The sequence below is a fragment of the Neovison vison genome, chromosome 4 (genome assembly GCF_020171115.1).
Source record: "Neovison vison isolate M4711 chromosome 4, ASM_NN_V1, whole genome shotgun sequence".
NCBI lineage: Eukaryota > Metazoa > Chordata > Mammalia > Carnivora > Mustelidae > Neogale > Neogale vison.
The window spans coordinates 226,584,113-226,604,192 of NC_058094.1; the positions used below are offsets into that span (position 1 = coordinate 226,584,113).

Genomic DNA, 20,080 nt, shown 5'->3' on the forward strand with positions numbered 1-20,080 from the left:
AGTCTTCCTGTTCTTGAGTACTTGCTGACTTTCCGGCACCTCGGGCTGTATTTTCTACGTACCACGAACTACTTCTCAAGGAACCCGGTTCCTTTTATCAGCGAATAGTGGTTAGAAACCAAGATCTGAGTACCAGGTGTGCTCACTGCTAGCGGGGGTCACTCTGTCTAGGCCTTCACAGACAGAACTAGGAAGTATACATAACCACACTGCCTCATGCATACACAGATCTACACATCTGTATTTCTGTATCTGTCTACATAAATACTAAGAACCATGAGTTTATACTGATGCTTCTGACTCCATTTCAACACCACAAAATTCATTTTACCCTTTCCTTATTTGCAGCTCCTTTCACCAACACGGAAAAACCTCGTTCTCATTATCAACCACGTATCTACTTATTTGTTCACTCACAGCATACACCTCAAGTGGCTTCAGAACTGCAAGCCCCTACCCCTGCGAGGAGCACAGGAACTCATGGACCACAGCTCAGCAACGCCAGCTCGCCTGCCAACATACTGTTTGCCCGTTACTCAGGTTTGCTCTTTTCTTCCCTATCCCCTTTGGTGTGAATTCTGGTATTCCTTTATGAACTCCCCCATGTCCTAGATAGTTGTAACTGCTTATTTAGGGAGCATGTGAAGCATCTCTACGGTTCCAAGAGTCAGAGGAGCTACAGAGAGAGATCCGCGAGTGTCTGGCACACCTCACCCAGGCTCCATCATCCCATTCCCACTGCCTTTCCACCTCTTTCCCACCCACCTGCCATAGGTGACCAATTTCTCCAGTTTCCTGTTTATCCTTCCTGTATTTCTTTTCCAAAATGACCAGAGGCATGTGTATTTGCTTATATTTTACCCCTTCTTACATAAAAGGGTGCACATCATAAATGGTCTTTTACTCTCTTCTTTCCTTAAAAATACATGTTGGAACCGACTTCACATCATTTCAGAGACATACTCCTCGCGGTACTGGCACACACAATATGCCGCCGTATGAACCGTACCACGGTTTCTTCGACATTCTACCACGGGTGCCACTTGGGCTGCTCCCAATATGTTCCAAGTTAAACCATGCTGCAATTATTAACTTGTAATAGCACAAGTATTTTGCATTACTGGAGGCATATTTTCAGGACAGAATCCTAGAAAGGTCAAAACATGTGGTTTTTAAGTACCACCAGATTATTCTCTAGAAGATTTACGTCGATTTGCATTCTATCAGAGTGCCTATACAAATGTGCTGTTATGGGTTTGAATTTCTGCCAGTGACAAAAACTTTCTGAGGGACAAGCAAGTGAGAAAAGTTCTAGCTAAGTCCTGTGCCTATCTGATAATGGAGAAAAACCGAAAAGACAAAAAACAAGCCCAAAACAAAACCAACTGTAGAAATGGCAACAGACTACTGACACTACCCTAAGTCTGGACTGATTTAACCACGTGACGATGTGAAGGTCTGACGATGTACCACCAGCCCCCTGGGGTCCCCACACGGTCCGCGCAGCGTCCTCCATCTGCATCCCACGGCTCCTGCCCACTCCATGCTACTGGCTCCATAAAGCAACACCACTGAGGGCCTCCCATGGCCCTTGATTCCTCCGCCAACAACAGGGCACATACTTCATCTCTAAATTCCATTTAAATATTTATCAGGAGGTATCTAAGATACAAAGATGGCATCTTTTATCCAAGAAGGACAGGGGGAAGCAAGCTTCTAACGACTGTCTTAGCAAACAGAGCTAGGAAACATGTATACATACTGACTCCCACGTACACACATCTGTATTTCTGCATCTGTATAAATATTAAAAACCAGTTTACACCGATTCTTCCAATTCCAATCCAACACCACAAAGTTCATTTTAGCCTTTGTTCATTGACTTTCCTATAATATTTTTCACTTCCACAAAATAATCGAACACAACTTCTGAAGTAGTCTGTGACAAAAAGAATGCCCACTGTTCTGTCAGAGTCTTGATCTGGCCATCTAAGCTTGTTCAGACCGCAGAACTTACTATTCTGCACTACACTGTTCACAATTTGATGACATAAGCATTTCAGTGTATTGTCACATTTCTAAAACAAGCACTCTAATTTGACTAAGCTTCAGGTGGGAGTTACTCATCCATGTAATTTAGGTCATTTTAATAATCTGAGTAAAGCTAATATTTTACTAATTGAATAATTAATTGAATCTAAGTCCCTGTCTCAACGACACTTTTGAGAGTTTTATCTGTACTCTATCTGTTAAAGCCCACATATTTCTATGATCAAAATTTCATTTTTAACATTCCTTTGGGAAGGCTGCTTCACTTCTCCCAAATTTAACTGTCAAAAGTCCAAGAGAATCTGTGGGCAGCAAAGCAATTTCACTTCACAGGGTTTGTTTCCTTTATAGATGGACGGTAACTGTTGCATTTATTGTGCTCATTTCAAAATCACATGAAAATCGCAGTGAAAACTTGAAAAGACAGTAGACTGTGTACATGATACTACTTTGGGATGGGGCCAAAAAGATGAACTGAACTGCCAACTTGACTGTAAAGAACTTTCTGGATCAATTTTTAAAATAGCAAACAGAGCTAATGCACATAGTGGACTAAAGACCTGTCAAATGTTGTCACTTCATGTTACATCTTCATCGAACTGTTCTCTCGTAAAGAGTAACCACATAAACATATAAATACAGTTAGGAATTCTCATTTCTAAGATTTTTAATTTCTGATTTAAATGTAAAATATTTTTTAAAACGTAAAATATTTGTTAGGATTAACATTAATTGCACAGCTTAAATATTCTAGTGGTGTGCACAAACTACTCTTGGATAGAAAATTAAAAATTCCTATTTTAAGGGTTTTTACATTAATCATTTAATAAACAATTCTTGCCAAGTGCACCTTCATGTTGACTAGAGTAAACGTTACAAAACTGTGGCTTAATTAAATATTTGTTACTTCTACTTACTTCTGTGCTCCCTGAGACAACAGCTTTGTCCACGTTCACTAACGACAGTTCCTCCATCTGGCACACCCCCAGTGACCACTCCACACAACGGTGATGAGCCCAACAAGTGCCTAAAATGGTTGAAGTGAAAAGAAGCAAATGAATACACACAAAGCATATTAATGCTAATAAGACGTAAACCCCCCAAACCAACCCTGACATACCGACACACAAAGGCACCCTGTATCTGTGAGCACACTAAAGTAGTCAGCCCTTCCCAAATATTATCACCTAGGAACTTGTTAGAAATGCAAACTACTGTGGGGCGCCCGGGTGGCTCAGTGGGTTTAGTCTCTGCCTTCGGCTGGGGTCATAATCCCAGGGTCCTGGGACCAAGCCCCTCATCAGGCGCTCTGCTCAGCAGGGAGCCTGGTTCCTCTACTCTCTCTGCCCCCCTCTCTGCCTACTTCGGTCTACTTGTGATTTCTCTTTCTGACAAATAAATAAATAAATAAATATCTTTTAAAAAAGAAAGAAAGAAAAGAAAAGAAATGCAAAATACTGGAGCACCTAGGTGGTTCAGTTGGTTAAGGATCTGACTCTTGATTTTTGGCTCAAGTCATGATCTTAGGGTCCTAGGAGGGAGCCCCACATCAGGTTCTGTGCTCAGCGGGGAGTGTGCATTAAGATTCTCTCTCTCACTCTTCTTCTGTCCCTCCCCCCACTCTCTCTATCAAATAAATAAATAAATTTAAAAAAATTTTTTTTTTAAGATTTTATTTATTTATTTGACAGAGAGAAATCACAAGTAGGCAGAGAGGCAGGCAGAGAGAGAGGAGGAAGCAGGCTCCCCACTGAGCAGAGAGCCCGATGCGGGACTCGATCCCATGACCCTGAGATCATGACCTGAGCCGAAGGCAGCGGCTTAACCCACTGAGCCACCCAGGCGCCCCTTTTTATTAAAAAATTTTTAAAAAAGGAAGTGCAAAATACCATATCAGAACCAAGACCCAGTGAATCCAAAACCTCTTGCAGTGGTGCCAGAAATCTGTGTTTTAACAAGCCCTCTAGGTGATTCTGATGCACACAAGTTTGAAGGAGTGATTGTTTCAACAAAAAATGAGTTCTTAGTCATTTTAAATATTACTGTAAGATATTTTATTTGGTATCTTTGCATAAAATATAAAGGACGTTATATAACACTTTATGACAAAGAGAATGGATGGCAAATAAGCTACACATTTACCTCCATTCTGCTTCACCCATACCAAGAGCCCACATCAATCACTGAAAACAGGTCAGTCTTTAAATGCTCTATCACACAACACTTGAACCATTATCAATCAATATGCAGTTCAACGGAAATTAACTCAAAATCCCAAAAGCACCGTATCATGAGTACGGGTTACTATACTGTTATAATAAGTTGCCCACATGGCTAACATCTATGGTCTTTCATCCTGCATTAAATAGACCCAGACACCCAAGTTCCCCAACTTCTCACAGTTCCTTTTAAAATTTTCTTTCCTCGGGGCGCCTGGGTGGCTCACTGGGTTAAAGCCTCTGCCTTTGGCTTAGGTCACGATCCCAGGATCCTGGGATCAAGCCCCATCTTGGGCTCTCTGCTCAGCAGGGAGACTGCTTTCCCTCTTTCTCTCTGCCTGCCTCTCTGCCTACTTGTGATCTCTGTCAAATAAATAAATAAAATCTTTTAAAAATTTTTTCTTTCCTCAATTATCAGATCTCCATGGCCCTGCTGTCCACATAAGAATAAATACAAAGATTTATAAGAGTATCCAGCCCAGCACTGGCCCAGATGCTAAATAAATTAGGTACGCATAATTAGACACTTTACTTTACCTAAGGAAGCTTACTTAAACAATGACATTTTTTACAATGTGACTGTAATTATTTCTAGATGAAAGGTTATTTAACTATTAAGTTAATAATTCGCTAAAATTAAAATGTCTACAGAATCAAGAGACAGTTATCACTGAAGACCAGCTCCCACCTGTAGGATCAAATAAGGCTTGGATATCGATAGCATCTGGAAGGCCAACCAGACTGAGTTCATCCCACAATTTACCAGCCTGATCATCTGAAGCGGTCTGCGTGCTTACACTTACACAAGATACGATATTCTGTAGAGAAGATCGTTCTCTGGAAAAATAAAATAAAAGAGATGTGAAAGTGGTAACAAGTAGATAATTATTTTGTTTACAACAACTTTAATATAAACATATTACCAAATCAATTTTAATTAGGCATAAACTGACACAAAACAACTTTTAGACTACAACTGTTATTATTCATAGTGTAATATAAAACTGGGTTGCTGTATTTTATCATGTAAGAAGCAACTAAAAAAAAAAAGTATCCGAATCCATAAGGAAGTGTTAAAAATTACAGTTACAAGTTTATTTTGCCAGTTTATAATTTTTTTAAATGACACTCTAATATTCTAATCAGGAACTGTATTTTATCACATAAAATAAATACTCCCTTCAGCCTCACTTAAATGCTCACGAAACCTAACTCAATCAGAAATTGTGATTCGCTTTATCGTGAGGGCGAGCACCACAGAGCTGGCAGTTCATGTCACGTAGAGAAAGGTCACCTCCCGGGAATGAGACCCCACTACCCAGTGTGAAGAGGGAGGCGGCGGGAGCTCTCTTCCAGGCGCCTCCGCATGACAACTGGTCTGTGGCTAATGGCCAAGTGCTCTCGAGTAACACTTCACCTCGCAAGTCAGAAGTAAAATGCAAAAACCAAACAGCTACTAGCGGCAGTGGCGTGGGGAATAAAGAAGATAATGTAACAGAAGCGAACACCGGAGAAAGCATACAACACATGGGCTATCTCCGACTTTCAAAGCCTTCAAACTTCAGCTATTAATTGAGATCATTAAGTAAACAAGGACTACTATTGTCTTTAAACAGCAAATATGGGAAATCAGGTGACTGGAACTAAAACTCGAATCTTCTCCTGGTATCACAGTATTTAATCCTGATCCTAATTCTGGATTAAGTCACCACTGGATACAGATTGTAACTCACTGCACTTCTGTAAGCTGGGTACTGATCATGACTCGTATTAAGAGAAAAGCAGCACAATGACCAAGGTACTAAACTTTTTTATACCTGGAATCACTGAAAGAAAAAAAGTATTAACATATTTCAATAAGTACATTTAAATATCAAACCATATAAAAGTAACCAGTATTTTGTTCAGCATTAGAAATGCATAGACTCACTTTTTTAAAAAGGTTAGCATGCTATTCTAACTTTAAATTCTCATTTTTATAAATGCCCCCAGTAGAGTGAGAACAAACTCTTTCCTATCAATGCCTCCATTCCTACAAATATTCTTCGTTACTCATCATCATTCTTTTATTAGAAGGGGGAAAAGACTAACAGCTTATCTATAAAGATTGATGTATTGTTCTAAGATATTTCCTTTATACCAGTATTTCATGGGGGAGATAGGTATAAAAACTAACGCAATGACTAACCAATCTATTACTAACCAATTCCTAACCACCAGCTTAATCAAGTTTCACCTTCAGGTTCTGCAACCAGTTTTTACGCATACACCGTATCAATAAGACACGGGTGGCAACCCTAAGGATGACAGCAGCCCAACTTAGGAAAGACCATCAGGAAAACACAGCTGAAATACATACTCCCAGAATTTAAGTCTAAAACAAAAGAGAAAAAGAATCTCCAATTACATATTCTTAAAATTTAATGTCACCAATCGAGAAAAATTCTTTTTAAAACCTCCTTTTCATATTAAAAACAAAAACACGTTTATTTGGTTTCTATTCATCAGGAATATATTTTGTAACTATTTAAAATCATTACCAAATTAAATTGTTTACCCCTAAATGAATTCCAAATCTTATTAATGTGTTTTTTCTTCCTAACATCCATTAACTGTCTTGTTATCATTACTTAACACACCGATAAACAGTAAGTGTATGTAAAGACTAAACCAAGGCTCCTTTTTACATAATTATCTCAGCCCATAAAAGTTTTCACTAAAAATTAACTCAGCTTATAAAATAAGTAAACCAAGTCCAACTGTATTTCCCAGAATAGTGTTTATATAATTGCCGTTATTCAAAGGCAGAACATGAGGATATGAGATATTAGCTGGTCCAGTCCATTAGATCTGCTAATTACTGATGAATATTGAAGTTTGCTAGACTTCTGATGTATTTTATTAGGATGTGAGCACTTGACTGATAACAAAAAGAAAAGCTCTTCTATATGATCTAGCTCTGGTCTTTCAAACATCAAGACCCTCAATGTAGTACTTCTGAACTTCCTTAAGCTGTTCCACCTTAAATTTTTTAAAAAGACTTTCTTTCTTGTTATTGTTTCATTTCCTACTTTAGGGCTTCAAGGCATTGGCAGGAGTCCAAAAGAATGAGCCAATCAAATAAGTACAACACAACAATACTTTAGTACTTAAATCTGGATAAAAGCCAGATAAGCACTTGGATGATTACATCATCACCCTCAAGGGGCAGAGCCAGTTAGCCTTCCAAGCTAAATTAATTTTACACTTTCTCATCGACTACAGAAACTTCTATTCCCCCAACTACCAGAGCCAAAGCCACATATTAAGATGGCCTTTAAACAAAACTCAGCAACATCTTAAAAAAAATTTTTTTACTCCAAAATTAAACATATTAGAGAGAAGTTTCAGGTAACTATCATGTTGATGAATACAGACACACATATATAGTTAATACAAATACCTTAGTAAATTATTATTTCATTAAAAAAGAAGAGATTCTTCAACTGTAGAAAGGAAAATTGGAGCATATAATTACTTAGGAAGTTAACCTTGTATTATAACAGTTTATAGGACAGCTCAATATTCTCTGAACCATAAAAATAACTAAATAACAAATCAAGAACATGGGTAGAGAAAACCATCTTGGTTTTGTCATTGTGTTAGGTTACATTCTTACAAACAATCCAAAACGTACTCAAGGACGAAAGACAGGCTTCACTGATCTGTTTTACCTTCCTTCCATAAACTCCTTCTAGGTTAATGTTATGTTCCTTAAAGTTTTTTTTTAAACATTAACTGTTGCGATCACACTGATTTTAATATACAATTAACACACTTTTTTTTTTTTTTACACAAGAAATTTTGAGGAAAGGAGTGTTTTATGAGGGATTTTAACGGTGAGGCATAAAGCACTCTACAAATGGGGAAAAACATGAGAAATTATTCAGTAACAACCCCATTTATATATTCCCTGAAATGAAAATGAATTATAGATAGCCTTACTGCATTCCAAGCATTTATTCAAAATTGCTTACTTTCTCTGTCCTCTTTGTTTTCGTGGTGCTGAGTTTTGTATTTTCTCACAGGTTCCATTGCTGTTGTCATCAATGTCCTTCTTGTTAGAAGGCTGGCTTTTCCACGGCAAGATAAACCCAGGCGTTACGCTAAATTGCTTCAAGTCGCCTTGTCCTAAGGAACTTTTTTCACCACAGTAACAAAAAGCGCAGAGCTGTTCACTGATCAAAATGAAAAGAAAAACAGAATGTGAAAGTAGGTTTATCCAACTATTTTTAAAGTGACAGATTATAGATACTTGTGCTTTAAAATTATTACGACTTTAGTGCGAGGTAAGCTTGAGTACATATAGGCCATAAGAACAATTAAGTTTAATGATCAATTACACATTTGCAACTCATAGCATGACTTTTTAAAGTAGCAGACCCCACAAAATAAAAAACTTTAGCTTATACTTAGAAAAATAATTTTATTTTCATCTAATTAAAGAAAATGGAGGTAATAAAGCAAGTAAGGCTGAGGCTAGGAAAGAGGGATGGGTTTAATGTCACTGGGCGACATGTGGGTTCTTGAAAACGTGTGGTTTTAAATTTTTTTTAAGCACTTGACAGACCACTCCTTATGCATGACGTAGATACGAAACACACAGGAACAAACATGGAGACATAAAAACGTGGATTTAAGGGCTTGCTGGAGTAAGAAGTCCGAGATGAGGGTGTGTGAGAAAGTGCAACAGAGGGTAAGAGGGAAAGCAGGTGGGGCACAGGCGACAGGAGGGCAGGGAGACCATTGCCCGTGATGCACCGCGATGGCAAAAGCACAATCAGGCATATGTCAAGACTCGGAGAACTACACAACACAAAGAATGAGCCCTACTGTAAACTATGGTGTTCAGTTCATAATAACAGACCAATACTAGTTCATCGATTGTAACAAACGTACCACACTAAGGCACAGAACTAATAAAGGGGAAAGTTCGGGAAGGAGGGCAGGCTGAGAATTGGAACTCCTGTACCCTCTGCTCAATTTTTCTGAAAACCTGAATTTATTGTAAGCAATAACATCTACTAACTACAATAAAATTAAAAAGTTAAAAGACAAAAACAATATATGCTTATGGAACAGATGTTTAACAAGGGACCTCAGAAAGAGCAGAATTAGAAGGTCTGCTCCTTGAAAGGGGAGCCTCCTGCACTGTTGGGGGGAACGCAAGCTGGCGCAGCCACTCTGGCATACAGCGTGGAGGTTCCTCAAAAACTTAAAAATAGAGCTACCCCATGACCCCACAACCACACTCCTGGGTATTTACCCAAAGAATACAAAAACACTAACTCAAAGAGACACATGCACTCCCTACGTTTCCTGCAGCATTATTTACAACAGCCACGATACGGACGCAGCCAAGTGTCCGCTGACTGACGCATGGACAAGTAAGATGAGGTGTATATACAATTCCCATTTTATACATCAGCCATAAAAACAATGAGTTGCCATTCGCAACAACGTGAGGTGGAGCGAGAGAGAATTCTGCTAAGCAAAACAAGTCAGAGAAAGACAAGCCCCGTATGATTTCACTCATGTGGAATTTTGTTGTTTGGGGGGCTTTTTGTTTTTTAAAGATCACATACATCTTTGACTTTTTATTATGGATATTTTTGAACAAAGACACAAAAGTAGAACAACAGTTAATAAATGCTCATGAACCCGTCCTTCAGCTTTACCTGTCAGAAGTACTTTGTTTTTCTCATCTTATCTACCACCCCTTATTTCATTTTTGATGGAATATTTTATTTTATTCAAGTATTTTTTTAAGATTTTTTTGTTTGTTTGTTTGTTTATTTGACAGATCACAAGTAGGCAGAGAGGCAGGCAGGGGGGGGGGGGAAGCAGGCTCCCCGCTGAGCAGAGAGCCCGATGTGGGGCTCGATCCCAGGACCCTGGAATCACGACCCGAACCGAAAGCAGAGGCTTTAACCCACTGAGCCACCCAGGCGCCCCTATTCAAGTATTTTTTTAATTCCAGTTAGTAAAAGTGCAATAGTAGTTAGAGGTGCAGAACCTAGTGGGTGCTCACCAGGACGAGTGCCCTCCCTACAACCCCGTCACCTACTTCGGCCAGCCCCACACACACCTCCCCTGGGGAACCCTCGCTTTGTTCTCTAGAGTTAAGCATCTGTTTGGTGGTTTGTGTCACTCTCTTCCTTTTCACTTTGCTGATAGGTGGAATTTAAGAAACAAAACAGCAGAACATGGAAGAAAGTAGCAAACCAGAAAACAAATTCTCAACTACAGAGAGGGGAGACGGGGAGACAGGGGACGGGGAGGAAGGAGGCACCTGCTGTGATGAGCTCTGGGTGCTGCAGTGACGTGACAAGTCACTGAACTGTGCAACTGAAACCCAATTACGCTGTATTTTAACAAAATGGAACTTAACTAAAAAATTTTTTTAAATACCAGAAGAAAGAAAAACAGTATTTCTTAACTTTAAAAAAATTACATTTCACTCATTATGGATTTTTCTACATTGATTTTAAATTTTTTATAATGCTGTTTTAGGGGCCTCTCAGGTGGCTCAGTCAGTCAAGCATCTGACTCTTGATTTCAGCTCAGGTCATGACCTCAGGGTTGTGCCCTCCTTTGGGCTCAGCACTCAGAGAGCAGTCAACTTGAGACTCTCTCTCTCCCTCTGTTCCTCCCCTACTCTCTTAAATAAATAAAAGCTTTTAAAAAATAAATTGTTTTAAAGTATACTTTTTTAAAAAAGATTTTATTTATTAATTTCAGAGAGAGAGAGAGAGAGAGGCAGAGAGAGCATAAGCAGCGGGAGAGGCGGAGGGAGAAGCAGACTCCCGCTGAGCTGGGAGCCCGACATGGGGCTTGATCCCAGGACTCTGAGATCATGATCCCAGCCGAAGGCAGACACTTACCTCACTGAGCCACCGAAGTGTCCCTTGAAGTACTGACAGTAAATGTCTTCACCTTTCATGTCATAGCCAAAACCATCACTCAAATGTGACAGTGATTAAAAGTCACCCCAGGCTTGTAAAAGCACAGGAATTTTGCCACAGAGCAGATCCACAATGAAAATAATTTTAAGGAAGTACTCAGATCACTGAAGAACTGGGAAAGGTTTCACGAGATGGAAGAAGTAAGGACAGTCATCCAGACATGTCGGAGCAGTTTATTAACTGTGTACCTGGGACAAAGGGAATTTCTGTCCTCACTCTGGGTACAGAAAGCTGCAAAGAGCACGGCTCCACCCTCAGAGCAAAATCTCGCCGGACAATCTACGCGTTCACTTTCCTTTAACGCATCAGATGGCAGGAGTCACAGGGCAACCAATTCCCCTCCAACTGAAGGAGAGGCACTCCCAGAAAGAGGTGACACACGAGCATTTGCTTAATCTGGGGAAGAGGCCACGGTCTGTCGTGCAAGCAGCCTAAGAAGAATTCAGTGAAAAATGTTAACCAAGTGCTGAAGTCCAAGCGTGAGAGAGTGTGAGAATCCAGAGTATCTGGGACCACAGACACCAGTCCAGATGCCCAGGCACAGCACTGGGAGCACGGCGACGCAGGGCAACGGGTTTGCACAACGTGCTGGCCATGACACAAGGCCTGGGGAGTGGAACAGCAGCAGTATGGGGAGGGCCCAGAGGGCACAAAAGCCTTCGGCTTGTGAGAGAAGGACAGGAAAAACCGCCCCCTGCGACGGTGAAGACCAAGTGCAGACGGAGGAACAGTGAGGGGTCAGGGGGCTTGAACCCTAGAGGAGACGCCAGACTGTGCCCTGGACTCGGGCCGTCACAGGTCTCCACAGCTGGCGTAACGGCGGGGTCGCTGAGCACACACAAGCCTGGGAACGACGAGGCACAGCGCCTTTCTAAGAGCGGAGCTAAACCGGAACGGGAAGAGCGCTGTGACCCCACGCGCGGACCGCGCCCCCCACACGTCCCCAGTGAGAAGGCAGGACAGCAGAGCCGCACACGCAACACACTCTGGCGCTTTCTTTTCCAATTCCCTTTCTCCCAGCCCAGGAACTGACCCAAGGGAGATAAAAACCCTACGTTCGCACCAAAACCTGTGAGTGAGTATTTATACCAACTGTATTCATCACTGCCCCAAACTGGGAACTGCCAAATATTCCTGAACTAGGAAACGGACGAGCTGCGGTGGGCGCCTCCATGAAACCGAGTCCCGCCGAGCCGCCAGAGGCTGCGGACTGGCGCACACGCGAGCGCAGACGAGCGCAGAGGCCAGCGTTGGCTGAGTCGAAAAGGAGACAGTCAAAAGAACACATACTCGACAACCCATTTCACCGTTATTGCCAAAGCTAAACGACAGGGACCTACGACAGCGGCGGCCGAGGGCGGAAGTTGGCGTCGGGGCTGACAACAAACAGGCGTCAGGGACTTTCTCCGCACGGCGGGCGGCTCTTCGGCTCGTGGTGGTTGTGGTCACTGTGTACAGCTGTCGCCTCACAAAATGGCTGGTTTTCACTGTATGCAAGTTAAACCTCAATTTTCAAAATTGGGGGTGGGGACTTGGTGGGCCAAGACAAGGGAAACAGAAGTAGGAAGAACAGATCTAAAATAACTTCAGCATGAGACACTGGCTGAGAGGTGCAGAGATAGGAAAGTATGGTAAAGCACTTACATTGCTAAGACTAAGAAACCAATTGGAATGTAAGTGTGAATTCTTTCAAAGTTAAATTCAATAGGGTAAAGAGATAGGAGGTTTGGGTTTTAAGGGAAACAATCTTAAAAAACAAAATATAATGTATAATCTACAGAAAATAATTATCAATCCAACAGAAAACAGAAAGAAGTACTGCCGTCACAGAACTCACATGATATCGATAATTAAATCATCAAATGAACTGAAAAATAACAAGTGCTATGAAGAAAAATAAAGCGGGGCGATGTCTAGGTGGCTCAGGTGGTCAAGTGTCTGCCTCTAGCTCAGGTCATGATCTCAGGGTCCTGGGATCAGGCCCCACATTGGGCTCAGTGGGGGGGTCTGCTTCTCCCTCTCCCTCTGCCCCTCCCCACTGCTCATGTTCTCTCTCAAATAAATAAAATCTTTTAAAAAAGAAAGAAAGAAAGGAAAGAAAAGAAAAGAAAAGAAAAATAAAGCAGTAATGAAGGGTAAAGTGTGTTGGGGACTACTTTATTTTTCACAGTACTCTTTTATCTTGAGAATCTCACACCTTCCCTGAAACGGAGAGCACACTACGCACGGGTGAGGTGTGTACTACACCTCCGAAGGGAGATGTCAAGCAGACAGACAGATGGGAAAGGTCAGCCCTGGAAACACAAATATGGGACTCATCACACAGACAACTTCGCCGTCACATGCACGCGCACCCCCAGGGAGGGAGCAGAGATGAAGGTGTGCGTGCTGCAGACTTCCCGGAGGACCCCAACGTTTGAAAAGCAGGGGGTCTCCGCAGAAGCCAGCGAAAGATGAGGAAGCAGGGGTGCCCAAAGCAAAAGAAAGAAATCATTTCGAGAAGATGGAGTATTCAACGGAGAGATGGTCTCCTAGAGTCACTCATGTCTTTCAAATACGGTGTAAAGAACCGCGAGACCTCCAAGCTGAAGTCCACACAGGAAGGGTTAACCTCCTCTATTTCTTTAGTCAGGGAATGAAGAAAGAGTAAGGAACAGGAGGATAAAAGTTTACAGGTTAAGTATCAAAAATCAACCCTTACACTAAAAGCTTGGAGTTATTTCTCCGGCTAGGACCCGCGTGCTGGTGATTCTGTCCTGCTCTGCGGAGAGGAGGGTGCGACGTGCCCGTCTACGGGTCTGGTCTGCACCGAAGCTCACAGACACCCTTTACCTCAACACTACACAGAGGCATCAGCCAGAAATCTAAAATTATTAAGTAATAAAATCCCTTCCATATTTAAAAGCGAGCTTGTGCTCTGAACCCCCTCTCCAGCCAGCCCCTGCCGTCACGCCTCCCCCCAGCTGCGCGCCTTCTCGAACCTGATTCTGGCTTCCACGGCGACGGACACCAGGGAGCTCGCCGGGTCCTCCGACACGGAGCGCGGAAGGGCTGGCACCGGCCGTCGGCTGCTGTCCGCTTCGGCTTCAGCATCCTCTTCCGCAGACTGCTCTTTGATTTCTGCTTAATAGTGAACGAGAGGATATAAAAAGTCATTTTCACACTGAAATCCATCTTTGGTGAATTTACCTATAAAGCAGACACGGCACAGGCAGAAGATTCAAAGAGCAAGGGGCACACCGCACTAATACGGCAAGTTTGTGTCCAGAACGGGCTTTTCACTGCGCTGCAACGTGATCGCCGGAGGCACGTGGAACTCTGCCCCTGCTCCTTTTGTGCACCTTCCAGCGGACTCAGCGGGGTTGCATCGTAGTAATAACTGTTAAGAACCTTATTTGTAGGGTCATAGCAGCTCATCTATAGAACAAATGTTCTTCAAAGTGACTTGCTTAAAAAAAGGTTCTTCACAATTTATAAATAAAACTATTGTTCACTTAAAACAATCATTACAGCCTTAATTAATAGTCATTCTAAAGGTAAATAACTGAAAAGAGCACATCTTGACTCCACCGCCTTCTTCACTGACCCTCAAGACTCCAACCCCAAACACCTCACACGCCACACACACCTTCTTAGGAGGCAAGTCAACAAACGCCATCACAGAATGTCACGTGTCCCCTTAAGAACCAACAAGCCACCGGCATCGCTGGACGAGAACAGGCACGGCCCTCCACGGGGCCCTGATGCCATTCCACGCTCCGGCCGGTCCTTCTTTCCTAACTGGGAATTGACTCCCACCTTTCCACACCACCACCCCAAACCGAAGAAACAAATACAAAGCACTTCCAGTCCTTCAAACTCTTCTTCTCTCTTTCCTTCCTTTTCCCAATAAAATTCATGAAATGGGACTTTGGAGGGGCCACACTCCATCACCTTCCTAACAGGCAACCCCCCCCCCCACTGCAATGCTGTTTCATCACCACTGAGAGCAAGAAAGAAACGCTTTCCTAACTTTTATAAGCAGGAGATGTACTGGATTGCTACAGGCTTGAGAGTCATCACGACCTGCTCTGGAGTTCCGGTTGTAGTAATTACTGTCTATGTGATTTCTGTAAAGTCATCTGAAATTCTCCATCATCAGGGCGCCTGGGTGGCTCAGTCAGTTAAACGTCTGCCTTCAGCTCAGGTCATGATCCCAGGGTCCTGGGATCGAGCCCCACGTCAGGCTCCCTGCTCAGCGGGAAGCCTGCTTCTCCCTCTCCCACTCCCCCTGCTTGTGTTCCCTCTCTCACTGTCTCTCTCTAGCAAATAAATAAAATCTTAAAAATTTTTTTAAAATAAAATTCTTCTTCTCACCTGCAAAACCAAAAAGCCACCATGTATCTCCCAAGGTTGCTAATGAAAATTAAATAATCCAGTGTCTGTGTCTTCAGCTGGTTTCTTTTAGACCTCTAAATGTGGGAATAGCCCTTGGGGTGTCCTTTATGTGCTCTTTCTTCTTCTTCTTCTTCTTTTTTGAAGATTTTATGTGACAAAGAGAGACACTGAGGGAGCCTGACACGGAGCTTGATCCCAGGACCGTGGGAGCATGACCTGAGCTGAAGGCAGACGTTTACCGACTGAGCTACCCAGGCGCCCCTGCTCTTTCTCCTTGAAGCACTTAATGATTATCCAGGTTTTAAGAGTCTCCTCTGGACTTCATGGTCATCCACTAACACTTGCGCCCTGGCTCCTGGCCTGAGTTTCAGACCACGCTTCCAGTGCATTCGGGACATATCCAGCAGCTGGAACACTAAATTCCACACCAAATTTTATCTCACGTCTCTCAGATCAGCTCTTCAATCTGACTTTACCATTTTTGTGACTATCAAAGTCTGCTAAATTCATAATGAAGTTAGGTAAGTGTTTTGACAAATAGTTTTGAGAACTATTAATTGTTCAGTTAGAAAACTACAAATAATTTTAAGTCTTGTCAAATCATGAAATGAATGATGAAATAAAGCATCAGACAGTTTTCGTTCTCCTATTTAAAATAACATTGTTTTTTCTTAAATTGAAATAGTAAAGCTGACCATAAATCAAGGGCTTGAGGGCCTATCAATCATGTCTGTCCTGTCTACCCCAGCCACAAAACTGAGACAGAGTACCTAGAATCAAATCTATAAATATGAAGTATACTTGTATCAAAGGATTATAAAAGGATTTGCAAACTTTACTATTAAAATATGAAACTGCTACACAACAAAAGCTATCATGAACAAAATGAAAAAGTACATCATGGATTGAAAAAAAAATACATGGATTTGGTCCATAAATGGGCACTCAAATCTAGAACACGCACAGAACTTTACATCATGAAATCTGAACAAGGCACATGACCCTGCAGAAAAATGGACAAAGGATAAACTCCAGAACTTCTTAGAGACGGATTTTCTCAATCTTCTTTGTAGCTCATCGTGGCAAGTTCTCACCAATCCAGGAGGACCAAAACCGACCACGCAACCTCTAAGAGGAAGGGATTTGCCACAGACTGTTAGGTTTCCTCTTTCCTACAGACAGGAACACAGACACATCAGCAACCCAGATGCAGTGCTGCAGATGAGGACACCGTTCTCGTGAAAGGCAGAAAAAAGAGATGAAAGGAGCCTAGGTTCATAAACCACCACTGGGAGCAAAGATGACGGACCCTCTCACTTTCAGAAAGAGTGCATGACAAAAAGATGACTCTATTTTATTTACACCACTGCTATATTCTGGGGTCTCTGTTTACAGCATTTTAACCCATGCCCCAACTAACACAGGGGAGGGAACTGCCGTAACAAACACTTAAAATGTGGGCTGGTGGGACGCCTGGGTGGCTCAGTTGGTTGGACGACTGCCTTCGGCTCAGGGCGTGATCCTGGAGTCCCGGGATCAAGTCCCGCATCAGGCTCCCAGCTCCATGGGGAGTCTGCTTCGCTCTCTGACGTTCTCCTTGCTCGTGCTCTCTCTCACTGTCTCTCTCTCTCAAATAAATAAAATCTTTAAAAAAAAAAAAATGTGGGCTGGTGACTTGGCAGTAAGAACAGTAACACTGGAGTTTGGAAATCAACTGACCTTTTTTATACTGTATCAAAATATTTGGTAGACCTGTGACCTGCTATAACTTGGAAAGCAGACCAGGTACCTCCAGAGCCAATAGGTCTAGGGAAAGCATCTGGAAAGACCCAAAAGTTATTCTGTATTGCCTGCCCTCTAAGTGCTTTTATAACCAAAGACAGAAAGTAACGTGGTTCTACCAGACAGTCCCCTCCATTATATTCAAAACACTATAAAATGCCCATACATATGAAAACGTCTTCCAGCAAGCATTTCATTTCCATCCAGAGATGCTCTGAGTCCATGTCGGATATGGTCTTTTCGTACCACTCCTATTACTAGGTAATAAGGAAGGGTGAAAGTTAAGACAAGCGAAGTACTAAGAAGAGTACCTCAAAAGCTTCTAGATCCTGAGCCCCACGGGCCAGAGCCATGTGCCAGTACCATGCTCTCGGAGCACTTTGCTCCCAAGGGCCAGCTCTGTTTCGCCTCCACCACTGAACCGCAAGCCCTCGGTCAGGCACAGCCCGTCCCTTCTCTGGTTTCTGCTGCCGTCCACCACTTACGGTCTCGCGTCAAAGTTCTTCTCCAGGCCAATTGTAGCACACTCCCAACTATGCTCTTATTTTTTTTTTTTTTTAAGATTTTATTTATTTATTTGGCAGAGATCACAAATAGGCAGAGAGGCAGGCAGAGAGGGAGCAGGGGAGCAGGCGCCCCGCTGAGCAGAGAAACCGATTCAGGGGCTCGATCCAGGACCCTGAGACCATGACCTTAGCCGAAGGCAGAGGCTTAACCCACTGAGCCACCCAGGCGCCCCCCAACTACGTGCTTATTTTTATCTCCCTCAAAAGAAAAATACCTAATACTTGCAATATTTTTAGGAGCGTTTTTGCTTGCTTATAACTAAGGGGAAACCAGCAGGAAGACCATGTCTCTCCATGTCTGCTCGGGGTCTCTCTCCCTCTTCCTTTCTCAAATTAGATCGGAAGGAGATGGCAAGGTTAAACACAAATGTTAATGCTAGGCTGGTAGGTATTCGGGTACACAACTTTTAGAAATTAGGCTCCCTGCATTTCAGGGGGGCAAAAAACGATTCAGACTCGAAAGCGTTTTTTTTCCCGAATGGCTCTGGAACAGGCCTGATCTACAAGGACCGTCAGTGGTGCTAAGGCAAGCCTCACGAGCTCGCCCTGTTCTCCTCTCCGCTTCCAGCGATCACTGCTACTAGGTCTGCCCATGATCCTACCGTGGATCTGCTAAAAACAGAGTAGGGACTGCTGGGTTTGGGCAGGATTTTTTGTGTGGATTTTGTTTTAGTCATTTGTTTTTTAAGGAATAAGGAAAAATAAAGAGGAATCTTATGACCCCTTCCTAGGGAGCAGCTCCAGCCACAAAATAAAAACAGAAAAAAAAGTATCCCTAATTATGTGAAACTATACATAACGACAGAACCTATCTTTTTTAATTGTCACTCTTTGTCTAGCAGAATAAATTAGATCTTACTATCTGTCAAAGTCGAGCCGGAACAATTAAACTAACGTTTATGTCTCTCTCTTCTCCCAGCCCCAGTCTTCACAGCAGAAGTGAAACAGACTGCTCTGGTTGAAAATGATGTCATGCGAACGTCCAACCAGAGATGTCAACCAGAAATGCTCTGGTGAAAAGACTGTAAACTCACGGACAACCAAGTCAAGAGTTCTGGCGCCAGACGTTGCTTATCCACAGTTTATTACCAAAAATGCACTCCTGTGCCTGTGCTAAAACCACAGAAGCTAGCCATTCCACCAATAAAATAGCCCAGGCCCAGCTACTCTGCCACTCTGCGGAGTTTTTGCCTTTCCAGGCATTCTGTTTGTTGAAACGGTCTAAAACAATGAAACGGGAGTAAGCAGGCACATTTTACATTTAAAAAAATTTCCATGTTATATTTTTCTTTGATATAAAATAATCTGTGTAACTTTCTCCTTACTCTGACCTTGACCTAAAATAAAGGCCAATGCTACTTGGTCACAAAATTTTTTAAAGCTTGGAGTGCCGGCGCCGACCACAGGGATGACAGGATTTTCCCGGCGGCCCGACCTGTGCTGGGTCTTGAACCACTAGGTGGCACCTGTGCAGAGGGAACGCTGTCCGGGAGCCCAGCCCGGCGTCAGGACGCTCCTGGGGGAGCCTAGGGGAGCCTGGGGGGCCGCACACTGCACTCGGCGGCCTGGCCCAGGTGACCCGCACACCTCTGCGGCTGCGGCAGCAGGTCAGCTCTGACCCCGGTCCCTACACAAGGCCACTCCGCCCACGACTTAGTCAAGACTCCCCAACAGTTGCTTCAGGGAATGCACAGCCAAGGCCGGTTCAGCTTGGGGCGTTCGTTAAAATCAAAGGCTTGGAATCAGATGGCCCAGAATCTGCATTTACAAGCGGCGGGAGCCGGGCCAGGCCATTCAAGCTCATCGGTTTCAGTTCGTTAATCCTTTAAAAGGTGGCGAATACCACCTCGTAGGAAACGGTCTGAAGACAGGTACAGCACGCGGCCCAATGCCCGAAGTACATGGGACGAGCCGGCCTGTGGCCACTGGTCTGAGTCTCTACATCCACACGTGACGTTCTAGCGACTTCCCCGGCCAGCCGGGTAGCGCCCACGGAGACACCAAACTCCTGATGTCCCATCACACGCTACGACACCAAACCCAAGAAAGTCATCAGAACAAAGAGAACACTGACGTAGCCGCT

General features: G+C 43.1%; 1 protein-coding gene across 11 annotated transcripts in view; it reads right to left on the bottom strand.

Moving 5' to 3' along the window:
* The window catches only part of KMT2C (lysine methyltransferase 2C), a 274,521-nt gene that overhangs the window by 157,808 nt on the left and 96,633 nt on the right, over positions 1–20,080 (bottom strand). For 9 of the 11 annotated variants that reach the window (XM_044246888.1, XM_044246885.1, XM_044246884.1 and 6 more), the window contains exons 3-6: positions 14,254–14,395; positions 8,285–8,485; positions 4,957–5,105; positions 2,967–3,076 (exon numbers count right to left, since the gene is read on the bottom strand). In XM_044246888.1, coding sequence (XP_044102823.1) covers positions 2,967–3,076; positions 4,957–5,105; positions 8,285–8,485; positions 14,254–14,395 — 602 coding nt within the window. The remainder of the gene's footprint in view (positions 1–2,966; positions 3,077–4,956; positions 5,106–8,284; positions 8,486–14,253; positions 14,396–20,080) is intronic. The other 2 variants (XM_044246890.1, XM_044246882.1) reach the window with 1 other exon arrangement.